The sequence below is a fragment of the Taudactylus pleione genome, unplaced genomic scaffold (assembly GCF_031769625.1).
Source record: "Taudactylus pleione unplaced genomic scaffold, aTauple2 ptg000046l, whole genome shotgun sequence".
In the NCBI taxonomy this organism is placed as follows: Eukaryota; Metazoa; Chordata; class Amphibia; order Anura; family Myobatrachidae; genus Taudactylus; species Taudactylus pleione.
Window position 1 is genome coordinate 6,761,988 of NW_028284448.1, and position 19,581 is coordinate 6,781,568.

General features: G+C 43.5%; 1 protein-coding gene across 2 annotated transcripts in view; it reads left to right on the top strand.

Moving 5' to 3' along the window:
* SOBP (sine oculis binding protein homolog) overlaps window positions 1-19,581 on the top strand; it is a 212,192-nt gene that overhangs the window by 66,107 nt on the left and 126,504 nt on the right. For both annotated transcript variants that reach the window (XM_088460445.1, XM_088460446.1), the window contains exon 3: window positions 8,586-8,789. In XM_088460445.1, coding sequence (XP_088316571.1) covers window positions 8,586-8,789 — 204 coding nt within the window. The remainder of the gene's footprint in view (window positions 1-8,585; window positions 8,790-19,581) is intronic.

The following is a 19,581-nucleotide window of genomic DNA, read 5'->3' on the forward strand; positions in this document are numbered from 1 at the left end:
GTTTGTGCTTTAAAAAAAAAAAAAAAAAAACATACCGGGAAACAAATCGGGAGCTCCGGCCAAACCTCCATGATCCTCCTCGGAGGATCCGTCATTCCCCAAAGAATGGGGCGGAGTTATGCTGGACTCCGGGGAGGGGGTAATTGGAAGAGGGGTGGGTGGAGGAGAGGGGGAAGTGGGACGGAGGGGAAGGAGGCCCGACATTTCCGGGAGAGGGTCTGGGAAGGATGGGGAGGAGTGGGGAATAGGGGAAAGATTTGGGGTGGAGTGTTGGCTGGGGGTTGGGGAGAGTGGGCGGGAACGCCGACGTTGACGGCGGAGTCTTGGCTGTCCCCCTAAAATATGTCAAATAAATTGCGTTTAGTTTATGGACAAATCCGGGCAAACAAACAAAAAAAATAAAAAATAATAAAAAATAAAACCCAAAAAAAAAGCAGTAGAATTAAAAAATCAGAAAAAGAGGGGAAACATGCAGACGCAGATATGAGTACAAATAATAAATAGAACAGACAGGAAAACATGCACACGCAGATATGAGTACCAATAATAAATAGAACAGACAGGAAAACATGCAGACGCAGATATGAGTACAAATAATAAATAGAACAGACAGGAAAACATGCACACGCAGATATGAGTACAAATAATAAATAGAACAGACAGGAAAACATGCACACGCAGATATGAGTACAAATAATAAAGAGAACAGACAGGAAAACATGCAGACGCAGATATGAGTACAAATAATAAATAGAACAGACAGGAAAACATGCAGACGCAGATATGAGTACAAATAATAAATAGAACAGACAGGAAAACATGCAGACGCAGATATGAGTACAAATAATAAATAGAACAGACAGGAAAACATGCACACGCAGATATGAGTACAAATAATAAATAGAACAGACAGGAAAACATGCACACGCAGTTTGCCCCACAAACACAAACATGAAAACCACAATACATAACACTTACTTGCCAGGATCTGCATGCGAAAGCATGCCAGCAAGCGGGGCGTTCGCCGTTGCAGGTCGGACCACCTGCGCTCCAGCTGCCCGATGTTTCGGCGTGAGCCGAAGGACCGCAGGCGGGACCGTACCTCCGCATACGCGGAGCGCTTCTGCCGGTTGGTCATGGGTACAAGAGTAAAGTTTCTTGCATTGTGTTGAAAAAAAACAAACAATTAAGCTAATTGATACATTGATTGGCATGATACGATTGATGGAGGTAGGCAGAATAAAGGAGCAGGTAATCGACATCTGCCAAGGCCACTTCCTGTTTATACGTGTGCGTGCGTTCCTTTCAAGCCATTTCGGGGATGTACGCTCGCTATTTCGTACGCTCGTTAGTTAGAGGAGGGGTCGTCAGAGTTTAGGGAGGAATTTTAGATGCGAACGAAAATACGAGCGAGCCATTGAATTTAAATATTTTTGTACGTACGCCTAACGTACGTGCGCCCGCTTGCGAGTGGGTCTGAATGAGGGCCTTTGTGCGGCACACAACACTTCTTACACCATGTACTGTACACCCTTATTCTGACCAGCTCTTGGCATGTGCGAGCTTTAGATCAGAGATGCACAGCATTTGTTGTGATTCATTATTTGCTTTCTGTGAAGCACTTTGCACTCATGGTTCCCGTAAGTAGCATTTTTCCCAAGACTTCCAGTTTGTACCTCTGAGAATCATTTTTAACCATTTGTTGTTGACAGGTATAACTGAATGAAAGATGTGGCTCCACTACACAAAAAATGCATTAGAGTAGAATATGACAGCTGTAGACATGTATGTCAAAAGGGCCCCATACAGCTGCCTGCTGTATCCCTGGTTTCCCAATGCAACCTGAAACGCCGATCTGTGGCCATCGATGTTTGCCAATCCGTCTGGGAATCGGTGAATTTCTTCCTGTTAAAAATCCTCGATTTGCCAATCCCAATCATATTTTGGTCGGGAACGGCAAATCAGGGAAATCCAACATTTTGGATTTACCAATGCCGTAACCCCAGCATCTGGGAATCTGGGAATTGACCCAATCCATCGAAGATGTATGAGGGCCTTTACATCAATAGTAGTTTATGAATTTAGTCATTTAAAAAGAACAGTAGTTGACTATTCAATGTCAAACAAATTACAAGATCCAAGAAGTGTATCACTAACTGTATATTATGCAGCCTCTGGAAAATGCCACTTTGATGAAAGGGAGAAGTAGACTAGGGTAGATAGCTTTTGTATCTAGAAAATAGCATTAAGCAAAGTTTTGTATACATGCATTTGTGGGGTTTTCTACTGAAATGTCTCACATACTATCAAATGTATATGTTTACTGATGTTTTAAACACTTTGCTGTAAGATAATGTCATAGTTAATCAGATCTAAAAATGCTTCTTGTTTATGCTTAATGAACAAAGCCTGGTACACAGCTTTCACATCATTAGCACATAGGGGCTTCTTTGCATATCTTGTGTACAAGACCTTGCTTGTGGAGCCAAAGCAAATGTTCTCTATCCAGAAGTTCCTTTGCTGGATCATAAAGTAAGTTAATTACCATGCAAAGAGCATTGCTGAGGTTTTTAAACAGCTCGTTAATGTTATACCATGCTGTCCTCACAGTCTTTCATTTATGCGACCTCTTTGTAGCCGTAGGGGCCTTCTGTCCACTTAGCTATTCAGAATGCAGTCCCATATTGCCAACCACTGTTATCTCTACAGACTTGACTTTCCTGTCTGCTGGCGAATGTACGTAAAACATTTTAGTTTTACATTTAGGAATAATTATGCAAAATGACAAGGCTTAGTTCTCATTGACATACTCTCCCCACACAAATCTGTCCATCACCCTTTGTCTACTGTTTGTTATTTAGAATACACTGTAGATCAGTTGTTTAGAAAAATGCATACAGTACTTTAAGTAACACTTATTATTTCAGTATATTACAACAAGTGCAGTATGTCCACAATGAAGAAAAACAATGACTTAGGGGCATATTCATCAACACTAAAATAACGTTTTAAAGGACATTTTCCTTAATTACAATTATTTTAGTATTCATAAAGACACTTAACACAGGAGATATCACTGATATCTCCTGGTTAAGTCCACCTGTGTTAATTTCCACACTCCCCATATATTAGTATGGGGATATGGAAATTATGCTATTCATCAAATTCCGAAAATTATGTATTTTCGGAATTTGATGGTGCCTCTATATGCCTCTCTCAGATGGCGTACAGCGGGTTACACTTACCTGCTGTCAGCTGGGTAGGTCCTCTTCGGCTCGCTCCGTCGCTCCCTGGTCCCTCCTCCTCGTTTGTTTTTTTTGAAACTTTATTGTGTTCTGCCGGGAGAACACAGTGTCAGAGCAGCAGCCAGAGCCGGACGTGGCTGCAGCGGCCAGGTAAGTAAGGGACAGGGAGATGAGCGGAGGAGAGGAGGGGGGGGGTTGGAGGAGGACACAGAATTACCGCCGCTGTAGGCAGTACTGTGCATGCGCTTCTTTTATGGATGTAACGGCGCATGCGCAGCACTGATTACAGCTGCAGTAAGTTAGGGCAGATAGGGAAAAGTATCTATTTCCCAAAAAGCTTTCGGGATAGATACTTATGGAGAGGAGGTAATTAGGTAGAACTCCATGTGAGTTCTAAACCTAATTACCTCCATCGAATTTTTAGTAATGATGAATAGGCCCCTATATTAGATGGATAACATACATGGGGTTTATGTATCAAGCAGTGAAAAATGTGGAGAAGTGGACCAGTGGAGAAGTTACCCATAGCAACCAATCAGCTTTGAAGTAGCATTTATCAAGTACAGTCTATAAAATAATAGGTAGGAGCTGACTGATTGCTATGGGCAACTTCTCCAGTAGTCCACTTTGCCACGCTTTTCACTGCTTGATACATAAACCGCATCTGCTATACAGCACTGTGTTTTTAAGATACTGTACTTTGAAGGTTATTTATGAAGAACACCTGGGGGTAAATTTACTAAAAATTGTGTCTCTTTGAGTTGTAAACATGCTCTACATTGTATAGACACGAGTGAGTTGATTTTAAAACAAACTCAAAAATTTACTAATAATTGCGTTTAAGTAAATCGTGACTATTCAATGGTGTACGTAGTTGTGTGTGTTCAGTCATATTTGGACTGAACACAAGAGAGCTGTCTGTGAGCAGCGTATTTAGCAGAACAATTGCACAGATCAGTGTGGTCTGTGCATGCTTCTGAGTGTAAAAAAGCAACTAAAGTGTTAATTAAGAAAAAATGTGGGGACCCCCCCTCACGCTTAATCAGCCTCTCTCTGAGGCAACCCTGGTTCTAAAAATATGGGGAAAAAATGTGTGGGGGTCTCCTATATTTAATGAACCAGCACTGGGCTCTTGGATCCAGCCCTGTTTCTAAAAATACAGGGAAAAATATGTGTAGGGGAACCCCTGTATTTTTAGAACCAGCACCAGGCTCCATTAGCGGGGGGAAAGGGGGGTAATTCCACAGCCAGAGGACACACTTGATGTGGACCCCCAGCCAAAGCATTCACCCCCCAACTAGTCAGCTCAGGCCGGGGATTCCTGAGAAAGTGGGGACCGCCCAATAAAAAGATCCCCCCTCTCTAGGGTACCCCAGGCCAGGGCTGAAGCCCATGGCTATCCCCACTTCCATGGGCAGTGGGCGCATGGTTGATAGGTGTAAAGAATAGATTGAAAGTAATATTGTCTTTTACATTACAAATGTGACGGTTCTCGCGCGGTTGTGCAAGACCTCTAACAGCCATCCATTGTTCCCTTAGTGATTTATACTCACACCAGTACTTAGGTGGCCACCTGGATTTAAGCCTCCAGCAGTAGAGGCTTACACAAACAATGAGAACCCGCAGGATTGCTGACTACAAACAAGGCAGAACTGAGGAGTGTCAGTCCTTCCACTACTGGAACTAGCTGGAGTGAGGCTGCAGGTAGATGATTACTAGTACAGATGTAAAGGACAAGACACACAAGCAGCGACAGATGGTGATGATCTCAGATACGTCTTGGAACTATAGTGCAGCTAGGTCGCCAGGCAAGGACCGGCTAGACAATGAATACTAGCTGCAGAGCAGGAGTGACCTTGACAGTGATACTGCAGGAGTTACAGTCAACGACAGGACAGACAAGAAATGCACTATAATGTGGCTGGGCCACTGACTGAAGTAACAGACTAGGTTCATGGTGTGGCCTTGCGGGCCAAGGTGCGCCAAAAACAACACAGTGCTGCCTTGAGGGCCGAGGTGCGACAAGAACAACACGGTGCGGCCTTGAGGCCTGAGGTGCGATAGGAACAACACGGTGTGGTCTTGAGGGCCGATGTAAGACAAGAACAACACAGTACGTCCTTGAGGGCCGAGGTGTGGCCTTGAGGGGCGAGGAGCAACACGAAGAGGCCTTGGTGGCCGAGGTACGACAAGCCACTGATTGAGCAGACAGGTGAACACAGGCGTGGCTGGGACACAGGCTGGAGGCAGCGAGGTAGAGAACACTGCCGGCTTGAATTGGCTGGACACAGACTGACACGGCTAGACTGGACTGTGGCAGTGGTGTAACTAGGGCAGGGCGAGCAGGGTGCGTGCCCTGGGCGCCGTGGGACCGGCGGCGCGGGGGGGGCGCCGACGGCCACGGTCCGGCCCACCCTAGTTAGCCACCAGTGTAGCGCCGACCGCAGTGAGTGCGGTCAGCGCTACACATTTACACAGGACCGTCGCTAGGCTTCCAGCGCCGGTCCTGTGCTGCACACCTGAGCCCGTTCCTTCCCCCTGAGCGCTTGCCCAATAGCGCCAGGAGGTGGGCTCAGGCTGTGCATAACACACGCATCGCCGCCAGCGCTGGTGGCGATGCGTGTGTTAAACAGCAGCCAATGAGAGTCAGATAGACTCTCATTGACTGCTGCAGCACCCACTGCAAGAGCCGGACTTCCGTCCGGCTCCTGCAGTGGGTAATGGACAGACGTCATGACATTCGCAATGCGAATTCAGTCAATAATATCACACTACAATCTGCATTCCATATGCGGTTTGTAGTAAATAGAGCCCTAAGTACTAAAAGTAGACTGAATGTTGTTCCAATGGACTGTGCACAGAGTTGAATGTATCCCGTTTTCCTAGTGTATCTTCCATGAGTTCATCCTGCACATGCTCAGACAATGAACACAGGCAAATACAAGAATACAGAGTCAAATGCAGCAGCGGCTCCTACCCTCTTAGATGAGGGGGGCTGCCGCTGCTGAAAACGAGAGGGAGGGTACAATTACTCACCCACTGATCCCGTCCTGGCCGGGTCCCGGCGCATGCACAATTGATCTGTCAGGCACCGGGACCAGCGCATGCGCACTAGCGGCGGGGAGCCACGCATGCGCATGCCACCAGCATCTAAAGGGCTGCATCTAGGAGCCCCTCGGAGCCAGTTAGGGCTTGCAGAAAGGCAGAGTAGCAGCTTCCTTCTGGAAGCTGCTCTCTGCTAATAGCAGCTTGGACTGTCAGTCCCAGGGAGAGGAGACACCTCCCACTGAGACTGCTTGTATATGTGACTGGCAGGTAGCGCTTCCAATAGGAAGCCACTGCCAGTCACACAGTGTAGCCAGTGCAGTCACGGACTGCACTGACTACACTGAGGTGGTGGATTTTACTGGGGGGCTGCAGCCTCGCAGCCCCTAGGCAAAATCCGCCACTGGTCAAACGCATTCTGAATACACATCTATACTTACGACCAGAGAGGTTTAGTGAGGTGACAGTTCAGTAAGGGCTTGTTCACACAAATGCAGCCAATGCACACCAACATGTAAGCACTTGTTAGGAGGCATATCTTTCATTCTGCTATACAACAGGTGCAAGTACACACTGACAATGATGACTAGTAATAAAATAAGCACTTATGCTGCCAATACAATTTTCTGTTAGAGTAATATGTGCCCATTTATAACACTGCATCAACCCACAGTGTGCTGTTATAAAAATGTTACTTTTATTATGTTCCATCATTTGCCATATATAAGATTGCATCCTTTCTCATTTTTAGTTATTTTGATGTTTCTTTTAAAGGTTTTATAGCAAGCAAGCTAACATTCAGCAACTAATTCTGGGAGGGTAGCTTACCTGCAAATATATCACTAATTGTACTTGAGCTGTAGACGAGCTTTTAGAGCTTGTATACACATATGTGCTAGGTAATAATGCGTAAAATTAAAAAAGTAGTTTTAGAGTCAGTTTGGTGATTCATTTTTAACTGGTTTTCTATGCACTCTACATGCATTGCTCTTTTCCAGTACAATGTAATGCACTGATAGTGCATGGTAATGTGTTAGAGGGAATAGGTATGTAATGCCGGCTGTCGGGATGCCTCTTGTCCAGATGGTTGGTATACCGACAGGGGTCGGGAAAATATACTTACCCTCCCCCCTTCCCTCCCTAACCCTGTCTTCTTGTAGCCTAACCCTAACCCTCCCCGCACCCAGTGGTGTCACAAGGAGGGTGTGGGGGGGTGCGGGCGGCACCCGGGTGTCACCCGCCGAGGTGTGACACCAAGGTGCAGACTTCCCCTCAGTGACAGGAGCCGGGTGCTGCACTGTAGAATTAAGTGCAGCGCTCGGCTCTTGTTACAGTGAGAGAGCCTGCAGTGCCTGCACTTCTGGCACCCCCCACCACTCCATAGATATACACGGGCCGGGGACCAGATTCGGCCTGCAAGGCCATGCCCCCTTTCTGAAGCCACACCTATTTTTAAGCCATGCCCCCTTTTTCGGGGGGCACGCAGCTTTGCCGCACCAGGTGTCATCGAGGGGAGGGACGCCACTGCCCGCACCCTAACCCTCCCCATTAGTGCTTAAACCTAACCCTGCCCATCTAGTGCCTAACCCTAACCCCCCCCCAGTGGTGCCTAACCCCAACTCTCCCCCTAGGGGTGCCTAACCCTAACCTCCCCCCATCCAAACCTAACCTTAACCCCGCTATGCTACCTAAACCTAACCCTCCCGCGCGCATTTAGCGAGAGCTTGTATATATTCCATGTGAAGTTTGGGCATGGACGATGATGCATGCATACATCTCCATGCTGCTACATGTGGCTGAATAATAAAGAACACACCAAAGCTTGCGACCAATACCAATTTATTTATACATGAACATTTTTATTTTCCAGACTTCAAAATAAAAAGAAAAAACATTTATGAAATAAGTAAAAGTATTTGAAAAATGTATGTTTTTTTCAAGCGCATTAAAAGAAGAAAAGCACATGAAAAGAAAAATACAAAATCATATTTCAAAGTATAAAATAAATGCCTTCCACACATACAGAAACTATACAACTCTCATAATAATTTAGTAATATATATGTATAAATGACCAAAGAACCAAGAATAATGCCTGCCGCCGTAGCTTCCAGCTGTTATAATCAGTTATTTTTACAGCGATAATAAATCACAGCCTCTTGTATGTATGGTAGTCTTCTTAGAGGGAGAGGGTAGAGAAAGAGAAAGGAAGTGCTTAATGTATAACAGTGAGATAACAGTATAACAGTGAGATTAAAAATGCATTATTTTAATTATTGTTTTCATTTTATTTCAGAAAATTATTTGCCAAAACCAAAACTATCAGAGGACAGTGTTATCTCACCATTCAATACAAATATAAATTATTCAGGGCTTGCTTCAGGAAATGGGCTTGCAGAACTACCAGCAGGATCAAAGGATCATGGAAATCATGGAAATTATGGAAATATGCCAATTGTGGTACCTTTAATTCCTCCTCCTTTCATGAAACCACCATCAGGTACAAATTGTTTTATTTACCTTTGCATGACTTACAAGTATTAAAATATAATCAGTGTACTAGTATTAAAATATGATCAGTTATATCCATACAATTTATACATCCCAGCAGTCCCTATTTTGATGTGACTGTACCAATTGGTTTTGTGATAATGTGTGTGATTTTGGTGGATCTATGTGTGGTTTGAGTAGATCATTGAAGGGTTTTATGTTAGGAGGTATGGATGATTAGGAGTGCTCAGTGTACATATGTATATATCATTGCTCGATTTGAGGGGACTGCTTGCCATCCCTCACGTTACCCCTACCAATGGTGGACACTGCAATTCATAGGTCTTTACAGGAGGGGGAAGTTGGTGGTGTCCTATCACTTTGAATGTGTCACGCCACCATGTGATGTAACCATTCCCTTTTTTAAGTATAATAATATGCTTGCCTACCCTCCCAATTTTAGCGGGAGGCTCCCGATTTTTAATTAAGCCTCCCGCTCCCCCACAAGTATGCATCAACTCCCGGAATTATTTATTTATTTTAAACTTCAGGCCGTGCATTCGCGAGTCCGGCAATGCTGGGGGTGGTGTCTGCATGGGACGTCATGACCGACCACCGCGAGGTTGTGTGTAGCGGCGGCCGGCTAGCCAGCAATGAGATCGTCAGGCAGGCTGCTTGGCGGAATCGGCGGAGGTAAACAGCGGTGCTCTGATCATGCGGCACAGCACCAGCCTAGTGCTGATGCCCTGTGTCTCTGTCCCGGCCGGCTCCACTGAGCATGCGCGGGATCTCGCAAGTATCGCGAGATCCCCGCGTGCAGCCTGGAGCCGTCAGCCGCCGCAGCAGGGACTGCCATGTCCCTGCTGCGGGGATAAGCTAGCGCCAGCTGTAGCTGTCCATAACGACAGCTACAGTGGGCCGAACGGTCAGGCAATCTGACCGTTCGTACATGACCCAGGCTATCGGCGCTGCTATCTTGTAGATAGCAGCGCCGATAATGACAGGGGCGTATAGCGCCCCTGTCATTTACCGCCCAGACCCCCCGATCATACATTGGGGAGAAGCGGTACGTTATGTGCGCTGATACTGCGTCTGTGCTTCATACATCTCTCCCATTGACAGCCATCCATTTAATTATTAAATGGATGGCTGTCAGTGAGTGCCCGAGGGAGAGTGAGGCAGCCTGCTCACAGCCAGCAGCTCAATCCTCCCAGCAACTACTGTCCTGAAACTCCAATCACTCCGTACACTTTAAGGTAGGACACTCTCCCTCTCTCACTACACTCCCAAGCATGGGATTTATTATCTACCTCCACCATGCAGTTCATGTACAGATGCTGACTGCAGAGCGGGAGATATATATATATATATATATATATATATATTTTTTTATATATATATATATATATATATACATATATATTTACATATATAGTAGAAGCAAAAAACTGCACACACTCCACCGTATTGTTGTTACTGGGGTGCACAAGTCCCACTAGCAATCCAAAAGCAAAAACTTTCACGAGTTGCCACAAATATATTCCATGTAAGGGAGCACTCACCAGGCTAGTATATCAACAGAACAGAAGTTTTCTTTTTTTAAGTATTTATTCCATGATGTAAGTCGACGTTTCAGTCCCACAGCAGGACCTTTCCCAAGACCCCAAGACTCCAGAAGCAGAGAGAACCATATCTAACCACCATGCCGCCATAAATACCCATAAGAGGGACAAGATACGCCCCCAAACACTGCGTTATTCGCGCCAACCTTATGTCCTATTATTAATCCAGGTAATAGTCTTACTATATCCTTATACTCACTATTAATCAGCATTAATCAGCTCAGCGCCATGATACCACTCCACGTGTGTCTCCGCTGACATACAAGCCGGAAGTCACATGTCACGAACACAGGAAATGACGCACCTGCATCATCCATTGGCATAACAATATGCGCGTGCGTTCCACACTGTGGAACGCACCACTGCGCTAAACCGGGAGTCACCTTCCGTGCACAGTCAAAAAATCCTATAAGTATAGTTTTAATTTAGCAGTACTGGTACAAACTGCAGGGTATAATAAAGGAAACAATAGCGCACTCTCTAAAGGATGGAAGTAATACTAATATGCTATAGAAAAGCTGCAGCTATGGTGTTTGGGAGGCTATGCAAAATTCCAATCATGGGAACATAGAAATAACATCATCACCATTGTAAATACATAGCAACGAACTAAACAAACAACATTAAACATACATATTAAAAAATGTATTCACAATACAATAGGTCAACAGGTCCAAGAAAAATCTACTAAAACCTCATCAAAAATATAGATCATCATATCTCATGATCCTTGAGAGGCTTTACACCACCTGTCACTAGCCCTAATAGGGCAACCTCAAAAAAATCATAAAAAAATATTCAGAGGATTTACCTCATTCAAGCCCCTGGGCACCAGTGTGCCTAATCGATGGATCCATCTTGCTTCTCTTTTTAGGAGCATCAAATCCCAATCTTCACCTCTAGGTGCCGGTGCAACCCAATCAATAATCATATATCGTAGTGTTGAAATTTGATGTTTCACCTTTAGATAATGTTGAGCCACTGGTTTATCAGAACTCCCTGTGGCATAAGCCAGTCTGATAGAGGATCGATGTTGTGACATCCGTTCCCGGAATGTGCAAATCGTTTTCCCCACGTAAAATAGTCCGCATGGACACACCAAATAGTATATCACATGGTCCAATAAACATGTTAGATGGTGTTGTAGGAAAATTTTACTCCCATTCTGTGGGTGACAGAAAAATTGTCCTGTAATCAGTGCTCTGCAGGTGGTACAATTCAAACACTTAAAACAACCATTGCGTTTAAGAAGCCAATGAGTGTCATTAGTTTTATTAGGGCGCATATCTGGGCGTAACAGGACATCCTTGAGGTTCGGGTCCCTTCTCACACTCAACAAGGGAGGGTTTTTTGAAATTTTCTTAAACGCTGGGTCTGATGAGACAATAGGCCAGTACTTCCTAATAGCTTTTTGCGTGTGTTGTACATTCGAATCACACCTAGTACTCAGAATCACCATATTTGAATCAATCTTCCGGCGAGTAGGACAGTCCTGTGAAAAAATCTTTTTAGCCCTGGTGAGGCTTCTTTTAATTACCTTCATGGAGTATCCACGTGCTGCAAATCTATCACACCATTCCTGTAGCTGTAACTCAGCTCGCTCAGGAATAGAGTTATTGCGCAATACTCTGATAAACTGAGATATAGGTAAATTTGATTTCAAAGATACTGGGTGATGGCTCGTAGCCCATAGCAGAGTGTTTCTGTCGGTTTCTTTTGTGTACAGAGTATATTCTAAACCACTTGAACCCTTAAAGACAGTCACATCCAAAAAGTTGATTTCAAAGTTATTACATGAATATGTGAATTGAACTGGGCCATCAAGTTTGTTCAAACATTGTGCCATATCCACAAAGGATTCAGTGTCACCCTTCCATAGGACAATTATGTCATCTATGAACCGTTTGTAATAAATCAATTTATCACTATAGTTATTCCAAATGTGGGTACGTTCATACTTGTCCATAAAGATATTAGCGTACACGGGCGCTAGGTTCGAACCCATAGCAGTTCCCGCTACTTGCAAAAAGTACTCACCCTGATACATAAAATGGTTAGATTCTAACACATTTCTGAGAAGTGACAGAATAAATTCAATAGGTGGACCTGCATAGGGGCCTAAGAGTAAGGCTTCTCTCATGGCCTCAATGCCAGCCTCGTGTGGAATCACCGTGTACAATGAGCACACATCAAGGGTACCCAATACATAGTTAGTTGGTAGATCAATTATAGTTCTTAAATATGAAAAAAAATGTCCAGTGTCCCTAATATAGGCATCTGTAGTTTTATCAAAAGGCTGCAGTGCAATTTGTTTGCAGAATAGACACTCTCACCGAAATAATCAGCCTACCAGGTGGATTTACCATCGATTTATGCACTTTTGGGAGTGTATATAAGATAGGACAAATCGGGGAGTGAAGGAGGCAACTTCCTCATCAATCCAAGCATTAAGTAATGCCAAATCAATCAGGGCATCAACTTCCTTCTTGATTCTCGGCATTGGATTGAACTAAAGTTTACAATAGGTTCTAGTGTCAGATAATTGGGATCTGATTTCTCTATCATTGGGGCCTATTCATTAAACGTAAAAATTCAATGGAGATAATTAGCTTTAGAACTCTCATGGAGTTCGAGCTAATTATAGGTGGAATTCATCATTCCACCTCTCCATAAGTATCTATTCCGAAAAGCTGTCATTTTTGCAATGACAGCTTTTCGGGAAATACATACTTTTCCCTCTCTACACTACCTTATCGCGTCTGGAAACAGTGCTGCGCATGCGCTGTTACATCTGTAAAACCAGCGCATGCGCAGCACTGCCTACAGATGCGGTAAGTTTCGTACCCCCCCCCGACCCCCCCACCCCCCTCCCCCCTCCGCTCACCTTCCCCCCCCCCCCCGACTTACCTGTCCGCGCAGCAGCCTCCGGCTCCGTCCTGCTGGTCTGTCATGTGGTTTCCCTGCAGACCACATGACAGATTAGAAAAAAAAAATTTTTTTTTTTCTTTTTCTAAACTTTCTTGTGCTCTGCTGGGGAGCACACATGACAGACCAGCCTCCGGAGCCTGAGGACGGAGCAGAGCGCCGGAGGGACTCGTCGGGGGACCTGCACACGCTGATACAGGTTAGTGGATTCTGCTATTCGCCACCTCACAGTGGCGAATAGTAACTGCATCAAATTCCGAAAATTTATAATTTTCGGAATTTGATGAATACCATAATTTCCACATCCCCATACTAATGTATGGGGAGTGTGGAAATTAACGCAGGGGGACTTAGCAAGGAGATATCTGTGATATCTCCTGTGTTAAGTCTGTTCATGAATACCAAAATAACGTTATTTAAGGAAAATGTCCTTAAAAACGTTATTTTAGTGTTGATGAATAGGCCCCATAGTCATCAAAATTCTGTAGAACCACAGCTCCACCTTTGTCTGCATTTCTTATGACAATAGAGGTGTCCTCTTTCAGGGATTTCAGAGCCAATCGTTCCTCCTTACTGATATTATCAAAAAACCTAGCACCACAGTGTGCCTGTCTGCAGTCAGAATCAACCAACCGTAAGAATGGTTTTAAACTTGGATTAAACGACTGAGGATCAAAATTACTCACTTTTCTAAAAACAGCTGATTGTAGCTGAGAGATCCTTACTCTCAAAATGTCTGTCTTTTATTCCCATGTGTAAATTTGACTCGTTTCAATGGTCTATTGATTTTTTTAAAATGGGACGTAAATTGAGATTAAGAGAGTATTTTGATAATAAGGATTTGGCAGGCCGTGATGTTGAGGTTTTGCCTTTTAGAAAAGTGAATAATTTTGATGAGAGCCTCTCCTGTCATACTCCTGAGATTTCATATAAAAATTGTTATAATAATACAAAAAAGATATCTAACTAATAAACATCTTCTTAGCTTATTGTAATAATTGCTATAGTTAACACTCACCAGCTTTGTGGAGCTCCCTGGGACTGCAGGGAGATGAGAGATGAGGCAGCAACAGCTCAGCCTCACTTCTGTATAGTCAGACACTGCTTGCAGAACTGGAGGTGGGGCCACACCATGGGCAGTAAGCTGCAAAGAAAGAGAGCTAATAGAGGCATGCCTCTGAGTATGGGGGCATACCTTGAGCACTGATTAACACCTTGGATGTGTCATGTGACCAGGAAGTGCACTGAAGTGTTTTGAGATCGACACTCAGTTGGCAGCAGCAAGAGAAGACACAGTGATGCAGGTAGCAGAATCAATGGACACGGAAGCTTAGTGTAGTGAGGGGAGAGTTACAGTGAGTAGGGGGTGAGACAGGCTCCCAATACTCAGACCCATCTCCATGGGTGCCTCCCCAGCCCTTGACCTCACCACATGTCACTGCATAGCATACACAGTATTTTAAAGGAATGTTTCCCATAGAACCTCCTTTTTTACCCATTCTTTATTGTTTGGCAATACTGAACCAAGCGTTTGATAGAAATTGGGCCTACTTTACTTACATTATTTTGAACTATTAGCATCAAAGCAGCTTTAATCATCTTTAAAAATGGGTTTTATAAGTTAAATGATCACCTGTGTGTAAGGTGTCTAAAACAGCATTTAGGCAAGTAAACCTTTAGAGCTTGTGGCCAAGCATTCACCATTATAGGAATAGGATCCTGTATTTGTTCTATAGCCACACTGTTATGGTATGAGGATCAGTAAGCATGCATGCACAAAACTGTAATTGCCAGAGGTGTATACTATACATAAATTAATATGCCTTGTACTCCAGGTCTATAGGCAGACTTTTGCTTGAAAACTGGTCACACTTGTAACTCATCTGAAGTAGTTGTGTTTTCATTATCACTTGAAAGAGGCTTATCCTTCTGCAAAGTAGAAATTAAACTACGTTGTTCTATTTGTGTGGTCCATTCTATTCCCATAGATTTCCACGTTACAAGCATTATTATGATACATTATAAGCATACTTTCCTACTTTTGTAAAAGCATTTCAGGGAGATTGTGAAATGGACGTGTACTGCTACATTTGAGAGGCGTGTCTTAAAATTGGGTGATCGCCCGTCTTCCTTTTTTCCTGAGACTTCATCGGCACAGTAGAGAGAATCTATTCGTGGTTTAGAACTTGGGTCTATTGTATCTTATAGAAAGAATCAAAATCTACTACACTGTGAAAATGTGACGGCTTCTCTGACACTGTGGAGAGGACTAACAATTCGTGTGATTTGGAGAATTTGGACTACAGACATCATTGCACATTTTTACTGAATTGTGGTATTATATCCCTTCAGTGGGGCACTGTATTGTCATTTTTTGTTGTGGTCATGTTTTGTTGTAATGAGCCCAAATGCAGTTAGTAAGATCTACTTGTTGATGAAAACACACTGATACTTATCAGAAAATGCATGTAGCCATGGGGATCATTGTGCCTTATAACCAATGAGATGTAGTTATGAGACCGGTGGCCGCTGATTGGCTGTCGGCTCCTGACAGTTCACACATGGGCTAAATAGTCAGGAGCCGGTTAGCGGTGCATATGGTCACACACATATCTTGATAATATAAGTGTATTGTCCGGATGCCAGTTTGTTATTTTGCCAAGGCCCCGGAATGCTACGGAGACTTGTACTTTCTACAGTGTGTGTGTGTTGTGGTTTTTTTGCAATTTTTTTACAGCGGGGTTATGGGTGCTGGCCACCTGCTGGCACTTGTAGTTACACAAGTGCCAAAGGGCAGGCATGCTGGCACCTGTAGTTCACGGTAAAAAACAATAGTTTCTTACTTTTTACACTACTATTACCCCCGTACCCACGTGGAACCCAGGGGTGTGAGGAAGAGCCCCGGGCTTCAGACTAAGACTGGGGTGCACGGCAGAAGGGGGACCCCTATATTGGGGGTGTCCCAAGCTCCCCTGAGATCCTCGGCTTGTGCTGACTGGCTTGGAGTGATAATGCTTTGGCTGGGGTGACCCGGTGATAGGGTCCCCTGGCTGTGGCATTACACCCTGGCCGTATTTGAGTCCGGTGCTTGTTTTAAATATAGGGGGACACCTACGCAATTTTTCCCCCCAATTCTTAAAACCAGAACAGGCTCAGCAGCCCAGTGCTGGTTCCTAAAATATGGGGTAACCCTGCTTGTTTTTTCCCCCATATTTTTAGGAACTAGGACTGGCTGAGCAGCCCAGGGCTGGTTATGTTTTTTGGAGGGGACCCTACGTCATTTTTCTTTCACATTTAACCCTTTTTTAACTATTTACAGGCAAAAACATACATGGCTCACACTGATCTGTGTATGTTTCTGCCAAACTCGCAGCTCACAGGGAATTGAAATGATTTCACAAATTTGGACATGAGTTTTGCCCTTTCTCATGAGAGTTTTGAAACTCTCATCTTGGTAAATTCCCGAATCCTATCTACACTATTGAAAAGTTAGTTGAGTTTGGCCGATGGGAAATGAAGAGAGTTTGCTAACTCTCCAGACTTTTCCTGTAGCACAGGAGATTTCTCTCCCGAGTTTGACATTAGTAAATTTGCGAGTAGAAAAACATGCCTAAACTCTCCAGAGAATGCTAACTCGAGCAAACTCAAATCTTAGTAAAATGACCCCCTAGACTCTTCAGGGAGACAGGGAAATTGCTACTATTTCAGGGAGTCTCCCTGACAATGAGGGAGAGTTCACAAGTATGCAAGTCTTATGCTATTTTTTTGTTGGAAGGCAAGAGTTATAACCTGCATTACATAGTTTATCTTAATATTGCTTTTAAGGCATGATAAGATATCCATTGCATGTTATCACTTTATGTATTTCCTCTCTTGTTGGGCTCATTGCCAGAACTACTAAAATGGTTTTCTCTTACGCTGTAAGATCAGGGCTCTTTAAGGGGATTGGATCCTTTTTTCCTGTGTCTGTATCTTTCTTCTTCTCTCATGACCTTCTATCGCTTACTGGTTACACCCCTTTCTCATGTCCTATTCACACTGCCACAAAGTTACCATTCAAAACTCTGATATATTCAATTTCTTCACATATCCAACCTCACAGCCATATCTCACTGATGTAGCTAAGTTCTCACACTGGAGGCTTGCTTATCAGTCGGTATAACTGTGGTATTTGTTGAGGGACATTGGCTTATTATACCTTCTGAAACAGTTCAAGGTTTACACTCCTCAATTGTACATTTTGTAGTTGAATCAGCATGTCAGAGTCATTAAATATTCTTTTTGCAAAGTTTAAACTGGTAATACATATTTCTGTCAGTTTGTCATATCTAGTTTTGTGTTGTCTGTAGGCTGCTCTGATGATCTTTCACAGGAGCAACAGCCCTGCTGTCCAGACCTAATTCACACAATGTTCCTATGTGATCTTTGTCTGGGTGGATTGAGCCTTAGGGGTAGAGATAGATCCCCTTCTGTAGATGTCATCTGCCAGTGTCCAACGTCATTCCCTACCATCCAAGTGGGCATAGAGGGGGAATATATTCTTGTGGCAAGCAAAGCGAGCCACCATGCCCGCAGCACAGCATAGCGAGTGAAGCGAGCCCGCAAGGGGCCAACTTTCTTATTTTTGTGGAAAGTGTGGGCAGAAATCTCCACTTCCGCCCTCACTCACGTCACTTCCAGGTACAACTACTAAAGGGGCTTTATGCTCTTCCATGAGCTTAGATTTGCCTGCATACAGACATCTATAGGCATTTTGTTGCTGTGTTGTTGCTGAGCATGTGCATGTCCTGCCACAAGTATGTGTACATTATATTGAACTTGCCCATTTACTTTACAAGCATTCATGTTCTAGTGCACAGTATTTAGAGTTCTTACCAGTGGAAATCCAGGGCTGTACATCTTTGCCCCCAAGACCATTTTTACTTGTTTGCCTGATAATCCCTTCATCTAATTCCATAGCTCTTTATGGTAAAGCTCTTATTGTAACTATGGTTACATTTTTATAAAAGTCAAATAATAAATGATTAATATGCATAATTAAAAATGAAAAATAAAATTGATGATAGAGCTGCTCTGCTGCTGAAGGCCAGAACCTATGTGGCCTTGTGTGCACAAAGCTTGGGGATAAGTCATCTGTTCTATGACAAAAGTTCTGCTGATGGGGAAGACTTTGGTAGCTAGGGCCCCATGACTTCACAAGGCCAACTGGCCAAATCTACCAATTGTATGCTGTGATTTGCTATTTAGAAATGATTGAGTAGGAACAGCCCTGACAAATACACACTGTATAAGCTACACTGTATTGTAGCATGGACAATATTTCTGTTTGCAGTTCTAGTAAAAATTACAGTATTAACTTTTTGTTGACAAATATATTAACAAACTGAAGAAGAGTGACGGAGAGCATGAGCGACACTTAATCATAAACATGTAGTTATTTCAGGTTATTTATTCAGCTCAGTAATACACAACCTTTATTATTTATTAATTTCAAGTAGTGGCTGTACTTGGTCTTTAAGGCAAACCAGAGCGATTATTCATTATGCATTGTGGTTTAATGTTATGTATGTCACAGGAAAGCAGAAATATAAAGTAGTTGCTGTTAGAAACACATCGCACTTATAATTGTAACACAACAACAAAAAAATGAAATGTTATAAGATCATATATGATATATAAAAGAACCGCTTAATCATAGTACTCAATCTCTTCATGAACTCCAACATATTAACAGCCATGTCTCAAGCTGTAATTACACAGATTTTAGAGGCAACAACTGAGTACTAATGCATTTAATTTCAGTATTCTGCACCCAGTGGATTTACATTATCCATTATTGTAGGATGAATTAACTATCATCAACTATCATTACCAATATGACAGCAAACAAGTGCACATGCCTGTCTCCTGTATTTCTCTAACAACATAAACATGCCTACTGCCTATTTCATCATGCATGTAATAGGCATTGTATACAGGGGCACTGAGAGGGGATGGCACAGGATGCTGAGGAGGTGCTGTCTCGTCCCCAAGAAGGTGTACACATGTCCCTTCTGCAGGAGGCGCAGCATGTAAAGACTACAGGGCCCCGATATTCACAATGGAACGTGGTGAAGCATCCACATACTTGGCAACACCTTGGTTATTATATTTAATGTCCTTTATTACCTTACAGTCCAGTTATAAACCAGAGTAAACGCTCACCCAGGTTTCATATTGACAATCATCCTTATATTACAGTTCACCCTTCATTTG